At 45.4% G+C, this 19,393-nt stretch overlaps 1 protein-coding gene across 2 annotated transcripts in view; it reads left to right on the top strand.

Moving 5' to 3' along the window:
* The window catches only part of MYO7A (myosin VIIA), a 61,980-nt gene that overhangs the window by 24,038 nt on the left and 18,549 nt on the right, over window positions 1–19,393 (top strand). The window contains exons 16-29 of one of the 2 annotated variants that reach the window (XM_015645297.1): window positions 54–110; window positions 5,153–5,290; window positions 7,369–7,527; window positions 7,876–7,968; window positions 9,317–9,411; window positions 10,534–10,618; window positions 11,488–11,706; window positions 11,856–11,963; window positions 12,507–12,716; window positions 13,265–13,468; window positions 14,274–14,450; window positions 16,089–16,178; window positions 17,397–17,524; window positions 18,045–18,171. In XM_015645297.1, the coding sequence (XP_015500783.1) occupies window positions 54–110; window positions 5,153–5,290; window positions 7,369–7,527; window positions 7,876–7,968; window positions 9,317–9,411; window positions 10,534–10,618; window positions 11,488–11,706; window positions 11,856–11,963; window positions 12,507–12,716; window positions 13,265–13,468; window positions 14,274–14,450; window positions 16,089–16,178; window positions 17,397–17,524; window positions 18,045–18,171 (1,890 nt within the window). The remainder of the gene's footprint in view (window positions 1–53; window positions 111–5,152; window positions 5,291–7,368; window positions 7,528–7,875; window positions 7,969–9,316; window positions 9,412–10,533; window positions 10,619–11,487; window positions 11,707–11,855; window positions 11,964–12,506; window positions 12,717–13,264; window positions 13,469–14,273; window positions 14,451–16,088; window positions 16,179–17,396; window positions 17,525–18,044; window positions 18,172–19,393) is intronic. The other variant, XM_015645319.2, reaches the window with a different exon arrangement.

Below are 19,393 nucleotides of genomic sequence, written 5' to 3'. Positions count from 1 at the left end.
TCTCTGTCTCTGTTTTGTGTTTTGTTTTGTTTTTTTACCTGTGCTTCATGTAGTTTCTCTGTGGCTATGCATCCAGCACATTTGGCCAGTCGCCCACACCCACACCAAAGGTAAATTGAATACATGAGTTCCTCTGTTGTATACTCACCTCTCCTTGGAAAGGATTGTGCTTTACTCCTGTTGATTTATTCCTCTTCCTGCACTATCTATAGAGGATCCATTTCAAGTGACCAGTGTGTTGGAGAGCATTTTTACAGCTTGTTGAATAGGTACAGGTGTATGACTGTGTCACTTAATTTTAGGGCTGAATTCAGACAAACTTTGTAATGATGCAAATTTGGTTTGGATGAAATCAGAACCAGGATCAGCTGAAGTTTTGCAGATTTTTTCCCTGATATTTGAATAATTTTAAATAACTTCAGGTGGATCAATTTCAGGTGGTAATTTTAAATAACTTCATGTTTACTGTGGTGCCACCATTGGCTTCAATGGGACATCCTTCCACCAAACAACTGCAAATCTGACCCTGTTTTGCAGTTTTTGAAGCAAGACAGCTCACATGCAAAGAGAGACCCCCTGAATTGCATTTCTGGGTTGTTTGGAAATGCTGTCATTTTTGGAGGTGGAGGGTTAGTTCTTGTTCAGGGGGACTCAGATCCAAGCCTTCAGAGACAAGATAATATGAAATTTTGCCATGTTCATCAAAACAGGCTTCTGGCACCTCCTTTATGTCTTTTCTGTTGCATCTCATCTGCTGACTGGTTCTGATAACTTCCCAAAACTTGCTTGCTAGTTATTTGGCCATAAGGTAGCATATTGTGTGTTAAAGGTTTTATGATATAAGCTTTGTGACTCTGCTCACATTTCCACAGCCCCTTGATAACCAGAGGATTAGCCTGCTTTTCAAAATTCAGCTCTCTGCATGGGGCTGAATTTCATCCCTTTTTACTTCTGCGGTATCTTGGATGTTTGGATTTGGAATTCCAATGAGGAGGATCTGACCCAAAATGACCAAAAGCCATTAATTTCAGAGGTGGACTCCTTCCCCTCTGTATCATGGTTAAAACTGTTTCAATTGGAACATATCCATATTGTGCCTTGCTCTAGAGTTGTAGCAAAAATAATAGTCTTTCCTGAGTAAGGATATGAGCGAGATGAAGAGGGATTTTGACAGGGCCTTGAGTGATAGGACAAGGGGAATGGCTTTAAACTGAAAGGGAAAATGTTTAGTTGAGGTATTAGGAAGAAATTCTTTCCTGTGAGGGTGGTGAGACACTGGCAGAGGTTGCCCAGAGAAGCTGTGGATGTCCCACCCCTGACAGTGTTCAAGTCCAGGTTGGATGGGGCTCTGAGCAACCTGGTCTAGTGGAAGGTGTCCCTGCCCATGGCAGTGGTGTTGGAACTAAACAAACTTTAAGACCCGTTCCAACCCAAACCATTAATAATTCTGTGATTCTATGAATTAAATCCAGGGGACAAATATGCAAAATCTATCAGAAATGTTTAGAGCAGCTTTTTCCTCTGAAGATGTCAACAGGTGATACAGGGAAATGGGAGTTTTGTTGTTCTCATAGTTGATCTTATAATTAAACTTCATGTTTTGTAGGTTTTCTAATGAATAATAATTGTTCATATATGTTAGACACTGAGGTAAAGGTGGAACAACCAAGATAAAAATGATTTTTTCACATTTCCATATATATGTACATGTCAGTAAGCTTGTAGCCCAAAATAGTGATACTTGGCACTGTATGTAGCCCATAGCAATTTTATATTGGAAGGCACTTTTCAGACTGCACAGCCTTTAATAGCAAGACTCTCTTCACTATATGACACTGCAGAATGAGGTGGCCTCAACTTTCAGTGGTCACCTGAAGGCCACCCCAGTGACATTTCATATAAAAATATAACAAAGAAAAAGCATCATTTTTCCCACAAACTGCAAGTCACATTGGCATGGCCCAATTTAGTGACTTTATAATCCTAAAGAGATGGGAGGATGGTCCTTTGTCCAGAACCTTTCCTCAAAGTATTGCTGTTGACACATGCTTTACCCTCCTTCCCTAGCTCTCCTCAAGTATTTCATCCTTCTGCATTTCCACTGAAGCAGGCTCTCTCCTGATGGTATTTCTGGTGCACCAGCAGCCTTGTTCTTCAAGGAGAAGGTGCAGAGGGACAGAAGGAACCTCTACCATTTCTGTCTCAGTGACATTTCTCCTTGTAGTTGCCATTCTCCTTGCCTTTTTTCTCATAGTTACTGCAAACAGCCATGTATGTGTTTGCACTTCCAAAGTTCAGACTGGCTTGAGATGGCACAAAGAAGCACAATTGAAGCATGTCTGGGTGTCATGCTGGTCTGCACGTAATTCTAAAATCTCTTCTTTTTCTTGTTTTTCTCTTCTGTTTTTTGAGTCTTTTCCTCCTTTGATGTTGAGTATGGGCTGCGTGCTCCAGTCTGGGGTACAGCACCTGTGAATCCTGCAAATCCTTCCCCATGCACATAGGTCTCATCCTCCCTTCTACTGGGCTTTGTATGGACACAAGTGAAGAGGTAGTCTGAGTCCCAGAGATGTCACAGTCTCAGAGTTTGAAGGCTAGGAAGTGTCTGGCCAGGGAAAATCAGAATGTATCAGCCCTTTCTCCATCAGGCTATGGGGACTGGGTCTGGTTTTAGCTTAAAAAATGCTTCTCCTCTGCAGTAAATCCTGTACTTTCAATGCCTTGCTAGGCTGTGTTGAGAGGCTGCTCCACTCTGGGTTTTTTTGGGTTGTTTTGTTTAAGTAAGGGAAGAGATGTGATTCTCTCCAAGTTGGGTGTTGAGGTGAGGCAGATGGAACCAGTTACTCAAGTGTTGTCACCCATCCCTGAAGGATGAAGCTGCTGTAAAGCACTTGTCAGAGTATTTACTGTGTATCTAAGAGCCCAAAAAGTGCCCGTAGGGATGGTGCCCACCATTGAGAGAGGTCTGTGCACAAATGTCAGTTCCTGAAATGTCATCCCTGAATGGGATGATGTGGTCTTGACAGGGGGAGCCCAGACCACTCTGACTATTTGGACAGGAAGACAAGCTGCTCTCTGGTCACTGTCCCTTCCTTACAACCCCTCCCAGCAAAAAGCTCTCAGATGTAAGGATGGAGATGGCAACCCTGCTTTTTGCCAGATCTGGATGCATGCAGGAAAGAAATGCAAGGCACCAGCAAGCTGGACAGGCATTTCTTGCTGTCTGGGAGCAAACCACTCCCTTGTAGACCATCATACAAAGTTTTACTCCCTTTCTAACACCATGGCTTAAAAATAATCTCTCCCAGCCAAGTCCAAACTGACTAAAATTTGGCTAACATGCAATTGTTTCCAACTGCTAGCCCTGCTCCTGCATGTGTTGCTGCTTCTAACCCCTGTGGCTATCCTTCCACATCTCACAGCAGTGACCTCGTGTGCATAATTAGCAATGTGATAAGAAAACATTCATCAAAGCCTTTCAAACCAGGATTCTTGCTGAAACAGCCTTCTCCTCAAAAAGTCTGTGACAAAATATGAGCATCAGACTCTACAGTGCTCTGCAGGTAGCAGATGTATCCATTAATTATTCTAGATTTGTTACCAGTTGGTCTTTCTGGGAAGGATTTTCCTGGGAGAGATTGCTAGTAGCCCCCCATGCTTCTCTTTTCAAGCAGGCCAGGATTTTGTGGTGTTTGCATGAGCTGGGTTTCCTCTTGTTGGAATTCCATGATGACTTTGTGTTTGTCTTGATTGGGTTTGTCTCAACATCACATCCAACCTGAGCTGTGTAAACTCCCTGTTGGTGACAAAGGGGTTGGACTAGAGGGAATTTTTAATCCCTTCCAATCCAAACTACTTGGTGATTCTGTGGAATTCCTCGGTTTTGGGAGGTGGGAATGTTGAAGATTATTAGTGCTATGTGATGAAGCATGTGTAAATATTTTAGCAAAAGTAGAAATAAACACAGGCAAAACATGGCAGCAAGGCCAGTGCAGATGAGGATTTTGTGACTCCACAGGTGGCTTGACCACCCACAAATAAGAGGATGTTTGGAGGAAAAATGCATTAAAATCCTGCTGGAACTCTCCCTTTGGGGAATTCTCTGGCCATCCGGTCATATCATAGGTCATTTTACATGTTCACCCTGTTTTTAATTAAGAGGGAGTTGCCTCCTGGTGCCCAACTCTTCCTCCAACCCTCCAGCATTACTTGCTGCCCCACAAAGGCTCCCTGAACACCAGACCCCACTGGACACACAGCACCACTGTGACTGATGTGTAATGAGCTCAGGTAATAGTGGCTGGCACATGAAATGAGCTAAGGACTTCATTTGGAGGTGGTTTAACAAGGTTTTCCCAGAGCAGGGAAAAGGGACTATTAAGGGAAACATACACATTCTCATTTAGAAACACTTGCCCCAACATAGAGATCAGGTTATTAATTTGACCAGGGGAGCTAAACCAAGAAAAATACTCTAAATCGTCCTGATTCCCCCTAAATACTCACCTCATTTAGTCTAGTTAGTATTCTTTTCCAAAAGCAACTTGAATCTGTGGTAGTACAGGCTGAGGAATCTCAGCAGAAGTGTTGTAGAGTCACCCTTCAGCAAGCATTCTCCTGGATTAGCTTTTACCCTAAATGGGTCTCTGGTTCTTGTTCCATGGAGCAGGAGGAGCCTTGCCTGACAACAGGAGCAGTGACAGAGGGTTTGGTGTGACCATGCTGCTGTGCATGGGAAGAGGGAAGCCCACACTGCTCCTGAGAGCATCCCTGGGCAGGTGCATTGCCCCAGCCTGTAATACAGAGAATTCTGATGGCCCAGAAGAGGCTGTTTGCTCTTATGGGCAGATCTTCCTCATGGTGCTGCACAGGGAAGATGTTTTCCAGTCACACATGGAGGTTCAAGCAGGAGGAATTAAATCATGGCACTTTTCCTGCCTACATAGAGCCATATGAAGTAGGCTGCTGGAGCCTGGCTGTTGCAAGTTCAGGGGCCCTGCCCTTCCCATCTTCTGCCACAACTTTCAGCCACCTCTGGCCCCACTCCCTGCTCCAGACCAGGCTGTTGCAGGAGGTTCCTGGGGATGCAGCCAGAGGGGAAAGGCAGTGTTATCCTTTCATTTCCTGAGTGCACTGTGCTGCGGTTTTTCAGGGAGCAGAGACGAGGAAGCGCTCGCCTACACTCAGCAGCCAGTTCAAGCGCTCCCTGGAGCTGTTGATGAGGACTCTCAGCGTGTGCCAGCCCTTCTTTGTCCGCTGCATCAAGCCCAATGAGTACAAGAAGCCCATGGTAAGTCCTGCTTTTCTCTCCTGGTTGCTTTTTGGACTGGACTGCCTGTGCAGTCGTTCTGCCCTGGAGCTACTGATAAAACTCCTTTGGGTATCACTGAAGTCAGGATTAACCCTGCACACTTAGAAAACCAATCCACAGCCTGCTGTACAAGCAACAGAGTCACAAAAGGGTTGGCAAAATCAGGCACTTGCTTTGCAGTCCTACAGCACCCCAAAACTTTTTGCAGGGGGTAGCTCCTGACCATGCCTTTCTTCCCAAGGACGATCTCAAGGAATTCCCCCTGCAGCCCTTTATCCTATAGGAAATGCCTCTCCGTTTCCACAGGGGGTAGGCTCCTTCCTGACAGAGACTTCAGCTGAGCCATGGGTTTAGTTCTGTGGCAGAGTTCAGTGCTTTCTAAAAATCATCTTCCCGTGGGTGTTTTCCTGAAAATCTTTGCTCCCAGTGGATCTCCCTCATTTTAAATCCTTTGATCCTTTGATCCTTTCTACTGCCTTTTTATTTTCTTCACCAATTACAAAAGCACAGTTCTAAAAGCAGAGGGGAAAGAAGAGGCCAAATAGCACAGAGGAGATGTGAGAGGAGTTATCTTGCTCCAGTTCAGAGGGATTTGCTTCAAAAGCAATGAACACTATGGGAGCAAACTTTTATGAGCAAATGAGAAAGAAGGACATGGCTCTCAATCCCCCTGTCCTGCTCATGGAAGAGACTGAGCTTTGCAGCAGAAGGCAGGTGATAAGGTGGGTGCTGCATGCCCTCATCCCTCTCCCCACACCTTGAAGGCACAGACACTGATGCTGTGAGCAATCACTGTTTCTTGCTCACCACAGTTAAAAGTGATACTGCTTGGAAAGGAAGAGCTTTATTTAGTAAATAATCTAGCCAGACCTGGAGCTTTATCTAAGGTCAGTGTCTGTTAGCATAGCTCAGCTGAGTGCAAAAAAGCATAAAATACTGAATTTCAGAGCTGTTGTGTACAAGCAGTGTTTGTTTGAAACTTATTTTTGCTGTTCAGTGTACCTAATACGATACAGAGCAAAAGGTTTGGTAGGTCTCTCAGATCATTTTACTGTGCTTTTATTCTGGTTTTGGTGAGAGTAAAAAGGCACCTATTAGCCTGTTAATGGAATATCTTGGGTAAATATTTAACAATGTGTCTGATCTGTGATTATCATGAGAGCAGAGATTAGAACAAGATCTTCCTTTTGAACATAGGTAATGTTGAGAAATAGATGTACATCCTGAACTAACGTTAGCAAATTATTCTAAATGCCCTGACTCTGAGCTGTTTTTACACCTGGATGTTTGGAATTAAGTTTGGTATTTTGTGTCCTGCATAGGAAGTCTGTATTTCATCAGGTCCTGCAAGCGCTAAGCCAGAAGTCTCTGTTCAACCTATCTGTCTACAAAACTTTCAGTGGGACAGGAAAACAGTTTCAAGTTTGAAAGAATTAGACAAAGAGAAATTAATCTCCCCGTTAAAGAACTGAGTGGGTGAGCTAACACTGAATCAGAGACTGCAGTGTGATATGAAATGTGATTTCTTTCCAAATTTAACTTTAGCCTTGGTTTAATAATCCAAAGGAAAAGAAATCCCAGATAAAGTCACACAGAGCTGTGCAGGGAGACTGCAAAAGAGAACATAGTCTGAGAGATCATTTTCTCTCCCTGCCTTTGAAGGAAAACCTACTGATAGTGATAGGAAATGGGATAGCGGAAGTGACAGGTCAGTGGAAAGTCCTGACTGTTTGTTACTTTATGTTATTCTAAAACTTTTACTTCCTTCTGAAATGTGCTTTAGGGAGGAAAAAAATTGTTTGTATCGGGATGCTGGCTGGAGCTCTCTGTGTCTGTACATCATCCCATGCTGCCGCTCCTGAGTATTGTTCTGGTTAGTCCAAGAGAAAGGCGTGGGATGAATTTAGATAATGAAACCATGCAGAGAAAATTAAAACCGTCTCCAGCAGTCTGTGCCTCATCAGGCCCAAGTGGAGGAGCGCATAGTTGTCCATAAGTACAATGAAGTAGCCCTAAAAGATTTGCAATCAAGCCCCTGTGTTCTGTAACCTCCCCAGCTGTTTGATCGGGAGCTGTGTGTCCGTCAGCTGAGGTACTCAGGGATGATGGAGACCATCCGCATCCGCCGGGCTGGATACCCCATCCGCTACACCTTCGTGGAGTTTGTGGACCGGTACCGGGTGCTCATGCCTGGCGTGAAGCCAGCGTACAAGCAGGTGAGAATCCTCTCTCACAGGTAACGAGTGCTCTCTGCTGGGCAATCTCCAGAGATATTTATGGGGTGTGCCTACACTCCAAAATCAATTATGCAACATTTGATCCCCCGGTGTCACAGCGGCGCTCTGGGCTTTCCAAGTGAAGGAAAAATAGTTACAAGGCTGGCAGGGATAGGTAGCCATATTCAGCCTGTCCATCTCACTCATCTTAAACAAAGTGACAATGAAGCTATAAGAACCTCATTAGCAGAAAACTGCAGGGTTTGGGACCAGAATAGGTTTACACTGGGCTTGGGAGAAGCAATGGGTGAGTCTGGTCCTGGTGAATCTCAACCCCTTTTCTGTCAGGGTGACCTGCGTGGGACATGCCAGCGCATTGCTGAAGCAGTGCTGGGGAAGGATGATGACTGGCAGATTGGCAAAACAAAGATATTTCTAAAGGTGGGTGGTTCTTCACATTCCCTCTGCCATCTTAGATCCTTGCCTCTGGAAGCGTGTCCTACCATTTCTTTTCCATCACAAGACATGACCCTTTTCTGTGGTCTCTGGACTGGCATGTCAGTGGGTAGAACCTGGCTTAAGGCAGAACATTTGTGGCCAGTTTAGGAGCAGCGGGCAGGAGGAAGTCCTGACACAGTTCCAGCACTGATGCATTCACAAATCCAAACCGACACAAAAGGGGTCACATCCAGTGCTCAGCCTTTTCCCTCCTGGGCCGGGTGGTTCGGCTTCCTCTCCTGGCTTCACCCAAAAGGCACAGCAGCAGGAGGGATGCCCATGCAGGGCCCTGCAGAGAGAGGGACATGAGCACAACAGGCTCATTTTGCTTCCTGCGCATCTTTGTGCAACCCAAGATGTGCCTACAGTCTCCTTTTCTGCATCAGTCCAGCTGACACAGATCACTTTAACACTGCAGGTTCCCTGCAGCCCCATACACACTCACCTTTCCTTACAAACACAATTCTGTGATGTTCTGGGAAGGTGAGACTTCTTTTGCGCAAAAACCACAAATGATAAACCCTGACTGCTTATACCTAAACTCAACCCCAAATCCCACTTCCAGCACAAACACCCTCATCTCTTCCCCAGAACTTGTTCTCACTAGTTGCTCTTTCCAGAGCCTGTTATCAAGATTTCACAGCTGTCAGGACAGGAAACAGAGAAACTGGGAGGCCCCAAGGGGCCACGGGAGGTCGAGCAAAGCAGGAAACATGTGGAACTGCCTCTGCTGCACCCAGTGCAGCATGGCTCAGTTTGCCATGACTGGGAAAGAAAGCTGAATCACACAAAACATTGGAGGAACCAGAATAAAGCTTGGATTGGTGCATCTGAAAGCCTCAGGGCAAAGGGATTTCAGTGTTTTGAGGAGCTTTTTTTTTTCCCCAGGTTAGGGAGTCATTGCAGTCTTGGTTGGAAGAAGTGATGGGCCCCAGGCAGCCTGGAGTTTGTTTGCAAACCTCTCCAGTGCTCATAGGAGCTGCTCCCATGGCCGAGAGCACTAGGAGGGAGCTCTGCAGGGAAGGGCAATGTAATTTAGTTGTTTTTAGACTGAGAAGTATTGCAGTTGCAGCTTCTGAATGCTCTGTTTCATTTGGGAATGAAGACTGTGGATAACTAGGTTTTATGTTAGGACTTCCCCAGTGAGCAGGGTAATACTTGGGATGTAAAATGACCCAAGAGTTTCTTTTGAACAACTGTCCTGAAGAAGGGTCTTGTACCACCCACTCTGACCACATAGCAGGCAGAGGGAGAGCTTGAGACATTGATGCTGTGTTTCTTCCTCCCACAGGACCACCACGACATGCTGCTGGAGATTGAGAGAGACAAGGCCATCACGGACAAAGTCATCCTCATCCAGAAGGTGGTTCGTGGGTATAAAGACAGGTAAGTATGAACCCCATGGCCAAATGGCCTACGTGGGATGCTTTATCCAGCAAGTGTCTCCTGAAGGCTGCCTGACTCCTTTGGTGACCAGATCACCAGAGGAGACCCTTGATGTGTTAGCACTCAGGTGCAGCAAGTACTGGAGGAAAACAGAGGAGGAAGCAGGAGGATAACTGTGTTATCTGCCTCAAACCTGGACAGAATAGGACCTTCAGTCCCTGTTCAGTGCCATCTTCAGAGGATGTGGTGTTTGCTATGACAGTGCAGCAGTGGACTCTGAGCCAGCTGAAGGCGGCACTGAGACTCCAATCTGTGGAGATGCCCACAAGACTGCAGAGGGAACACTGGGTCACCTACTGCTACTAAAATTGCTCTCCGCAAGGCCCAAGGGGTTCAGAACTCTTCCCTTTGCAGCCCTCTTTCCAGACATGGGAAGAGGCAGCTCATGGCACCATTGTGGATGAAGAGGGGGAGCGACAGCCAAGGACAAGCTTCACCTATGGAGGAGGGACAGTTCTTGGGGTTTTATGCTCTTTGATTGTTCAAGCCATGGCTGTGACACAGGTTGTGCTTTGCAGAAAAGGCACATGCTAAATAACTCATCAATCTTTCACTCACTGATCATAGCGACCCCCACAAGGCCTCCCAACACAATTGTCTCTATGTTGTCTGCAGGTAGAATCAGATCAGGCTGAGGACTGGAGGAGCAGGTAGGGATAGCAGCGTGGTGTTAGTGAGGTTTGCTCCCAAAATCATTAGGGTAGGATTCAATCCACTTTCAGGTGCTAGAACAAAATAGGAAGGACATATAGAGAAGAGATTTTAGGTGTGAGAAGAGGATGCAGGGCTGAGGGAAGGAGGGAACCATTCCTAGCATCTCCTGTTCTTCCCATTCCCATATCCCAGTGTGGCATAATTTCCCTGCAGAGACCCCTCAGAGAGAGTGCCTACAGATGTTTTTATGAATGCAAGGAGTGGTAGGGAAGGAGATATTTTCAAGCCAAAAATGAAGTGTTTATTCCACCTGGACACTCGGGTTCAAATGTCCAAGAGATGAGGCTCAAGAGATGGTGATAACTTGTGGCCAAACCACAAAGACAAATGATTGAAATGCTTTTCCAGGTCCAATTTCCTGAAAGTGAGAAATTCAGTCCTGATGATTCAGAGATACTGGCGTGGACATAACTGCAGGAAGAACTATGGTGCTGTAAGTACAGGGGTGCTTCCTCACACTTCTGCCTTCCTGCCTCTTTCACCTGGGACATACATAAGAGTTTCCTGGTTCAAAATGTCCCACTGAATGTCAGACGTGGTGAGGTTTGCTTTTATCATTTGGAGCGATGAATGGAAGTTTGCTCTTTTGCTTTGTTGTCTCATTGAAGAGACCACCCCCTAGCTGTTCTTTCCCCTGTGACTTATATGTTCATTGCACCAACTGGTCATTTGGGGTTTTGCAAGTCTTCCCCTAGTTTCCAGATGACTGAAAACTCAAGAACAGCTTCCTCCAAAAAATGGACTCCATCTCCATGTGCAGCCATATTTGGGTTTCTCACCATCCCAGTCCATAGTCCTCTTCTCTCCCTCTTCCAGCTGGTTTTGACCCAACAGGAGGGTCTTTTGGAAAGTATGTTAAGGTCTAAAGTATCTCAATATAATCTTTCAAGCCTGCAACTTGATAAAAACAGCCACTTCCAGGCTGGCTAGGATGCTCCCCCCTGCTGTCAAACAGCATCTTGACTGTCAACCAGGAGTTTTGCAGATGCTAGACCTCTGTAGGAGCAACCCTCATGGCTTGTGGCTACCTTGGGATGGCCAACCAGACATCCAGAGGCCTCTCAAAGGCTCAGTGGGGAAGAAACTGTTTGTCCTTCCTGGGCTTTGGATCAATGCAGCAGCCTGAGGGTTTAATTTCTCCGCCCTCTTGGAGAACCTCCCTCCAGAAGGTTTGCTGTCATGGGGTCTGATTTCAGTGTCTCTTATTTACAGCCGTGCAAGCAGGAAGTTAGCAGTGAAAATCTGCTTAGGGTAGGTGAGCCTCTGGCTGTCAGGGTGGCTTCATCCTGCTCCCTCTTGCAGATGCGGATTGGCTTCCTGAGGCTGCAGGCCCTGTACCGATCCCGCAAGCTTCACAAGCAGTACCACATGGCTCGGCGGCGGATCATCGAGTTCCAGGCGCGATGCCGGGGCTACCTGGTCCGCAGGGCTTTCCGCCACCGCCTCTGGGCTGTCCTCACCGTCCAGGCCTACGCCCGGGGCATGATCGCCCGAAGGCTCTACAAGCGCCTCCGGGGGGAAGTAAGTACCGTGGAGGAGAAATGGAGATGAGGAGAGGGGAGAAATACAGGCTTCTGCATTACGTGCTCTTGGGATCCATTTTTAAAGAAAAAAGAATCCGAAAATAATTAGATGCCTATTCAGAAAGACCCTTCTGTTTATTCCCATAGTATTATCGACGCCTGGAAGCAGAGAAGCTTCGGCTGGCAGAAGAGGAACGACTTCGAAAGGAGATGAGTGCCAAGAAAGCCAAAGAAGAAGCAGAAAAGAAGCACCAAGTACACGGGGACTGATCTCTTTCTGGGGTTCTGTCTGTTTTTCAGGAACTAGTTTTGCTCCTTTGAGGGGCAATGACAAAAATATCTAAGGGGTTTCTGCCCTGCTTGAGTGCTTTGCATTTAATTCTTTAAAGTACTCTGTGCTCTATTAGTTTGAATCTGCTCCAGAATTTCTGATTTGCTGCACAGGAATGCCAGAGATTATAGTTATTATTCACTTTTGTTATTGTATAAAGGGGGAACTGGGACACTCTGTGTGTGTGGACATGCAGGGCTGCTGTATAAAAGAAAAAAATGAGGTCAGTGAGAGTTTCTGTGCATGGACCGACACCCCTACAGGCACTAAGGAATTGAGAAAATGCATTGCTTTGTCCTTCTGCAGTTGGGAAACTGAGACATGACCATGTCACTGATTTGCTCCAAGTTATGATATGGGTGTAGTGCCCTAAGCACCAGGCAGTCTGCCTCCCTAAATCCAGGCCATGTGGAATTTACTGCCAGCTTTTTGGAAGGAGCAGTTCAGTCATTGCATTTCTTTTGCAGGTACGCCTGGCCCAGCTGGCACGGGAAGATGCAGAGAGAGAAGTAAAGGAGAAGGAGGAAGCACGTCGGAAGAAAGAGCTCTTAGAGAAAATGGAGAGAGCTCGCAATGAGCCAGTGAATGACTCAGAAATGGTGGACAAAATGTTTGGATTCCTGGGGACAACCTCCTCCCTTCCTGGCCAGGAGGGACAGGCACCCAATGGCTTCGAGGTACTGGAGATGTACAGGAGCCTGGCTATCACATGACTCATGTTAGCAAAACATTAATAGATGAAGAAAGAGTACAGTAATAAAAAAGTGTGTCTCTGAAGACTTCCTTCAAGGCCAGGCTGTCCTGTGTGGCCCCAGAGGGTTACTGTGGCTAGAGATGGGCAGGCAGCCTGGCAGCTTTCCCTGGGACTACCAAATGGTGGAGAGCAGTATCACTAAAAGGTCATCAAGGACTTGTGGCCTTTGAGATCTTTCCTTTTAGGTTCATCACAGCTCATGGCATTTAGCTCTTAGACATCCTTTCCCCATGCTATGAGTGGGGCCATGCTCATTGCTTCTTCTGCTGCTCTGGGGACATTCCTGGGCACAGGCATGTCCTTTGGAGCTTGGGCTTTGCATGGGCTCTGGAGCTATAGTCCATGTTTTTCTTCCAGCTGACTTTTCCTTTTGGGATGGGAGTCAGACTGGCAGAAGAGTAAGGCCCAAAGGGAAATGATAGTTTGATATCCAAAGCCACACTGGGTGTCTGACATGTCCTTCCACAACAGGACCTTGAGCAAGTCCAGAAGGAGCTGGAGGAAGAGGACCTGGATGCAGCATTGCCTCTCCCTGAGGAGGAGGAAGAAGACCTCTCAGAGTACAAATTTGCCAAGTTTGCAGCCACGTATTTCCAGGGCACAACAACACACACGTACATCCGCCGGCCCCTCAAGCAGCCTCTCTTGTACCATGAGGATGAAGGAGACCAGTTGGTGAGGCAGGGGATGAAAAACCTTGAGCAGGGCTGGGTGGGTTGGAGCAAGCCTGGGTAAGCCTCCAGCCAAAGGGCACCAGGAGTTTCCATTTTGGGGTACACTCATCTGCTGCATGTGTTCATGGCCACTGTGCCACCAGTATGCTTTGAGTAATTATTAGAGGAATATTAGAGGGATGGAACATTAGAGAGGAGAGTCCATCTCTGTACTTTGATATTTGTGTTAAGAAAGCGAGGTGTTCTGGGTTCATGGCATGGGCAATGGAAACTGTTGCTTCAGTACCACTTGTAAAGCTTCTAGGGAGCTGGAAAAGTTGCTTCTTACCTTGTTGTACACACCAGTGCAGAGCTAGAAGAACTGCTTGTCCCATAGCCAGCAGTACAAGGGCAGAAATGGATGGAACCTGCATGGCCATAATGCGTATTACATTATCCATGAACTTGCCTTCACTGTGGTTCTTCTTCCCCTCTGCAGTGGGTTAGGAGTTGCCAACCTGCCCCTTGGTAAGTTTGGCATCTCTCCTGTCAAGATGCAAACCCCTTGTAGGGTTCACAAACACATTCATGGTGGCACCAACACAGAGCCTGAATGTGTGGTCCCAGCCAGCAGCCTGCCCATCATTCAGAGAGGATGTGTACTGCAGGTGTTAACAAAACTGTTACTTGTGGCACAGGGAAGTATTTTACCTCCTGCAGGTGTACAGAGAGACCATGGTGAGGATCCTGATGGACTCAGCATGGCTTTACCACCCTCTCCACTACTCTGGTGTGAGCTAATGGGCTGTAATTTTCCTTTCAAATAGGCGGCACTTGCTGTATGGATCACTATCCTGCGTTTCATGGGAGACCTCCCTGAGCCGAAATATCACACAGCCATGAGTGATGGTGGTGAGAAGATACCAGTAATGACAAAAATATATGAGACTCTTGGTAAAAAGACCTATAAGAAAGAACTGCAGGCTCTGCAGGGAGAAGGAGAGGTAACTGCTGCATCTGTAAAACAGATATTATTATTGTTAGGTGTTGGATATTGAAATGTGTTGGAAAGAAACAACTTGCAAGGTTTGCTTCAGGCAATCAGTTTGTTGATTTTATTTGCGCTTATGCTACGAAGGGAGAATTGCCTGTAATTCTGTCCCTTCCTTACAGGGAGAACTGACTGTCCCATAGTTGAATGTTCCCCAGTGAAGGAAGTGCCCTGATATCTCTCACAGGACTTTGATCTCTCTCCTCTACCCTGCAGGGCTAAAGTACCGGGGGAGAATGCAATGTCCTAAGTTTCTTATTTGGGGATTTCCTTTTGATCTGCCCTGAGTCAGAAGAGACTAAATTAAAAATATGCCCTTAATCTTGAAGCAGGAAGTAATTAGTTACCATGAGATTAAGCTGTCAAAATAAAAATTAAAAAAAAAAAATCCCTATTGCATCCTTCTGGATGTCACTGGAGGACTTCATCTTAGTATCCTTCCCAGGCAAAACACTATTCTGGATAAATCAATGTCCAAGTGCTGCTACATTTCATCTTTGGCAATTGCTTTATTCAACAGGATAAGATATAATCCGCTGTTGGCATCTTCTGGATGCCACTATGTAATTTTCAGTAAGGTTTTTTGACAAATCTCTACAGTATTTGCAGAGGTAAATTAACAATACTCCTTGTTCTTAGAAATGACAATATCATACTTCTAGTGAATCACCTGACGAGATTAGCCACAGGATCATAATTCTGTAAAAATTTACACCAAGAATCACCTTGCATTCCTTCTACCCATAATTTCTTGCTTGTTTATTACAAAAAGGCATATTTTGAGTAACTGAGATATAGGTAGTACAGAAGGAAATTTAAACTGTCCTTTTTTCTCTGTGGTTACATCATCTCTTTACAGTACAAACAGATGCCTGAGTGAAATGATACACAAATGCAGGTTTACAGTACCAGCTCATATTTTTAATGGATATAAACCGTCACAGCCACAGGACTCAAAATGTCGACTGGGTGTGAAATCATGGTCTTTTCAAAGCTGTATATAATGGGTGGAGGTTAACTGGGTACAGAAGTTTGCTATAAAAGTAGAAAGAGAGCAAGTAAGTTGCTGATATTTTAGTCAGTGCCTGAAACTATCCACATCAAAGGTGTTTTTCTGGAAAACCTGATAGGGCACAGGGCTGGTTAAAAGTTAGGCTACCACAGTGGGTAATTACCTGTCCATGAATCCCTGGCTAGATGACTTCCAGCTAAAAACCACTGTGTAAGTGGCTTGTCTCAGAGAGTGGTCTTGCTCATCACATTTCCACTGTCATACAGCAGAACTGGGTGGACCTGGGCTAAGCACAAGTCAGCCATGTATTCAACATGAGTTTTTCATATGTTCCAAATATATAATTTTGATCTGAGGGACACTTAATGATTAGAGAGTATCTATGAAATTCAGAGCTAGCCCTGGGTTATGAAGGGGCACAGGAATATGGGTCCAGACTTCTGGTTCCCTCCAGCCTCTGAAACATCTCACTCTCTGCTCAGGATTAATGGTCTTTTGCAGGAGCCCAGGGGAGGCAGAGAGACCACTTGTTCAGCATTTGCATCTCACCACTTTGCACCCACCTCTCTTGCTTTGCAGAGTACTCACATTGATGGGCACAAGAAGAACAGTGTGCGGCACAAACTGGTCTCCTTAACACTCAAGAAGAAATCCAAACTGACGGAGGAGGTGAGGGGAGACGCTTGGCCGCCTGGCAGCACAAGTGCCGTTGGATTGTCTGCAGCCCTCTCTGACTCTCTTCTGCTTTTCCCTAGACAACATAGAACCAGCCCTCCTCTGGGTTTGGCGCTACCTGTCTCTCTGCCTGAAAGATTTAAGGAGTGTTTAAGGGGAAAGGTTGGCTTCCCGTGTCTCCTTGAGTCATTCTGCACCTCGCGCCGGCCTCCCCTCGGCTCCTGTTCTCCATCCATCCAGCACCTTCCCTCCCCTCTTTCACAGCCCTCCATCCAGCTGCTGATACCTCTCACCACTCTATGATGGTCTGATTCTTATCCCTGCTTCTAGTTTCCTGCCCTCTACCATAGGTAGCAGAGGTGGGGGTCTCCAATGGCACTCACCCATTCCTCTGCTCTGCTGCAGTGCCAGGGTCAAAACTCCCCATGGGAGCAGTTACCCCAAGCTGAGAGCTTTTGAGAAATGCCATCTCAAAAGAGTGAGGAATGATAAATCTTTCAGGTGGGGGTGATGGAAACAATTAATAGACTTCCCATTTCCAGAGCAGGCACCATCTTACCTGGCTATAGCTACTTGAGAGCATGAAGATTGCTCTGTGAGATACTCCCTTAGGGGTCAGCGGGGAGAAACAGGGCCAAATCCAGCTCACCCTGACTGGCTCTGAAGATGCTCTAGAAATGTCATCTCTCTAAATGGAGATGGGGTTAGTGAGCTGCTAGGCAGACAAATGCCATCCTTGTTTTCACAAACAGCACCATGCTTATGCATTTTCAGCTGCATCATTAGCATGCGGAATGGGTCCATTTTGCCAGCGAAGACACTGATGATTATTTTAATATGATTAAGTTAAAGGGACAGGTCCTCCTTGGAAATAAGATGGGTTTATTCCAAAGACCCTTGGTGGCCCTCTCCCAGCAGCAGGACCAGCTCAGAGCTGGAATCCAAGGGCAGTGCCATTGTAGAAACCCTGGGGAAGAATCAAGCAGGTAGAAGTGTGACTAGACAGGACCATTTTTAATTTCACCCATAAATGATTAAAGCAAACACAGTCAAACCCTCCCATTGCTGTTAAAATCCTAGATGGAAGAACTCCTGAGAGCTCTCCTGGCTGGTGGAGGAGTCCTTCTGGGGGAGCACCACACACCTGGGATGGGGGTGGGGGGGACAGAGTAACTAGCTGTCCTGAAAGAGACCAATATGTCTGGTTGGCAGGTGACAAAGAGACTTCACGATGGTGAGTCTACGCTGCAGGGTAATAGCATGCTCGAAGACCGACCCACTTCCAACCTGGAGAAGCTCCATTTCATTATTGGTAATGGCATCCTCAGGCCAGCCTTAAGGTTAGAAATCAAAACAAAGGCATGAACATGCCATTCTTGCCATTCCTTCTTCCTTGAGCTTTTCTTGAGCTATTCAAACAAGTTTGATATTATCTGCAGCTTTACAAAGCTCTCGTTACATAATTTTTATGGTTATGTTGTATAATGCAGGCTGGGCTGGGTCATGTTCCTTACTGTCCGTATCAGGCCCAGTAGAAAGACTGTGCAAAGGGATTCAAACATTTCTGAAAATCCTAATGACACTGGATTATTTTTTTAGATGCCTACTCTTGTTCCTCACTGCTTTGTTTTCCATTTGACCATTGTATCTCTTTTGTTTGTGTGAATATTTTTAATGGTCTACTAATGAAAAATTCAAAATCATTTCAGCTGCTAAATGAAACATTCAAAAATTGGAAAGGCCAGTTCCACATCTGATTTAGCCAATTTATGTGTTTTTGTTTATTAATGGGAATTAATGTTAAATAGTTCCTTTTTTTTATTGTTTAACTTCTAATTATTTTTTTTATTCCTGTTGTAGGGATGAAATCTACTGTCAAATCTGCAAGCAGCTGACTCAGAACCCATCCAAAAGCAGCCATGCTAGGGGTTGGATCCTGATGTCCCTTTGTGTGGGATGTTTTGCTCCTTCTGAGAAGTTTGTGAAGGTAAATTGTAGATTACATTTGTCTAACAAATTATCTACCGGTACATTTTATTTTCCACTCATGGGACCAGCTTTTCTCTTGGGTTTCACAGTAGAGGGAATCCCAGTCTTTGCCAGAAATGAAGATGACAGAGTTCCTAAGAAAATTGTTCATGTTCAATGTCTAATGCCAATGAGATGAGTCACCCCTGAGGAGTGACTGTCTCTTTCCTGTGACTCTAAAGGTAATGTAGACATCCAAATTAGATGATGTCTCCTGCATGTAGATATGTCAAGATGTGATTAAGTGACTTCCAGTAGGAAATTTGTTTGTGGGAGGCTGCAAATGGAATTTACACAACCAGAATAACCCACATTTCTCCTCTGTTTCATATATTCAAAAGTCTGTGCATTCAGCATCTACTGGCTTTGACAGAATGACCTCAGACCATCTACTCTACCAAAAGTGGCAAAGAATGGAACACAGCTAATTATAAATATGAATTTGTACTAAAAAAAATGCACACAGAAAGGGAAGGATTTAATTTACGTGGATGTACATTTGCAAAGGTGCTCTCTGAATGCTGCTATGTTCCCCATCATGTGTCATATTGAAAACATCCAATTCCAAACAGCTACATGAGATGACATCTCATGTAACCATCTTCAGCAGCACTGTGGATCAGCAGGATTGAAGTCAGTGGGAGATGGCAAGGGGCTGACACTTTTGAAATTCAGGTTGTTCTTAAGTATTTTCTTTTTCTCTTTTCTGGGCAAAGTTCTGTTCTAGATTTGAACAGTCTGCTTTCCAAATGAGTTGTAGAGTCATGGAATTGTTTGGGTTGGAAAAGATGTCTAAGATCAAGTCTAACCACTGCCAAGCCTACCAGTAAAGCATGTCCACAGATGCCATACCTCCATTTTTTTCAGCACGTCCAGGGATGGTGATTCTACTACTTCCCTGGACAATTTGTTCCAGTGCCTGACTGGAAATAAAGATGTTCCATTAATTTCCATAGATATCAGATTAGGTACTGGGTGTTCAGCACTGAAAGAGCTGAGGCCAGGAATAGAAATGCTTCCTTCATCCCCAGGCCTTGTCAGTGTGAAATATAATAAAGAAGATAAATCACAGGCAAAGTCACAGAAAATTAAATTATGTGTGGAAATGAGATCTGAGAAGTATGGTGCAGGAAGTTGTGTTGGTTTAAATCTTTAATAACAGAAGATTACTTTAGGGTAGT

This window comes from Parus major, chromosome 1 (assembly GCF_001522545.3).
Source record: "Parus major isolate Abel chromosome 1, Parus_major1.1, whole genome shotgun sequence".
In the NCBI taxonomy this organism is placed as follows: domain Eukaryota; kingdom Metazoa; phylum Chordata; class Aves; order Passeriformes; family Paridae; genus Parus; species Parus major.
The sequence above is the reverse complement of the archived record's forward strand: the minus strand, read 5'-3'. Positions and strand labels throughout refer to the sequence as shown.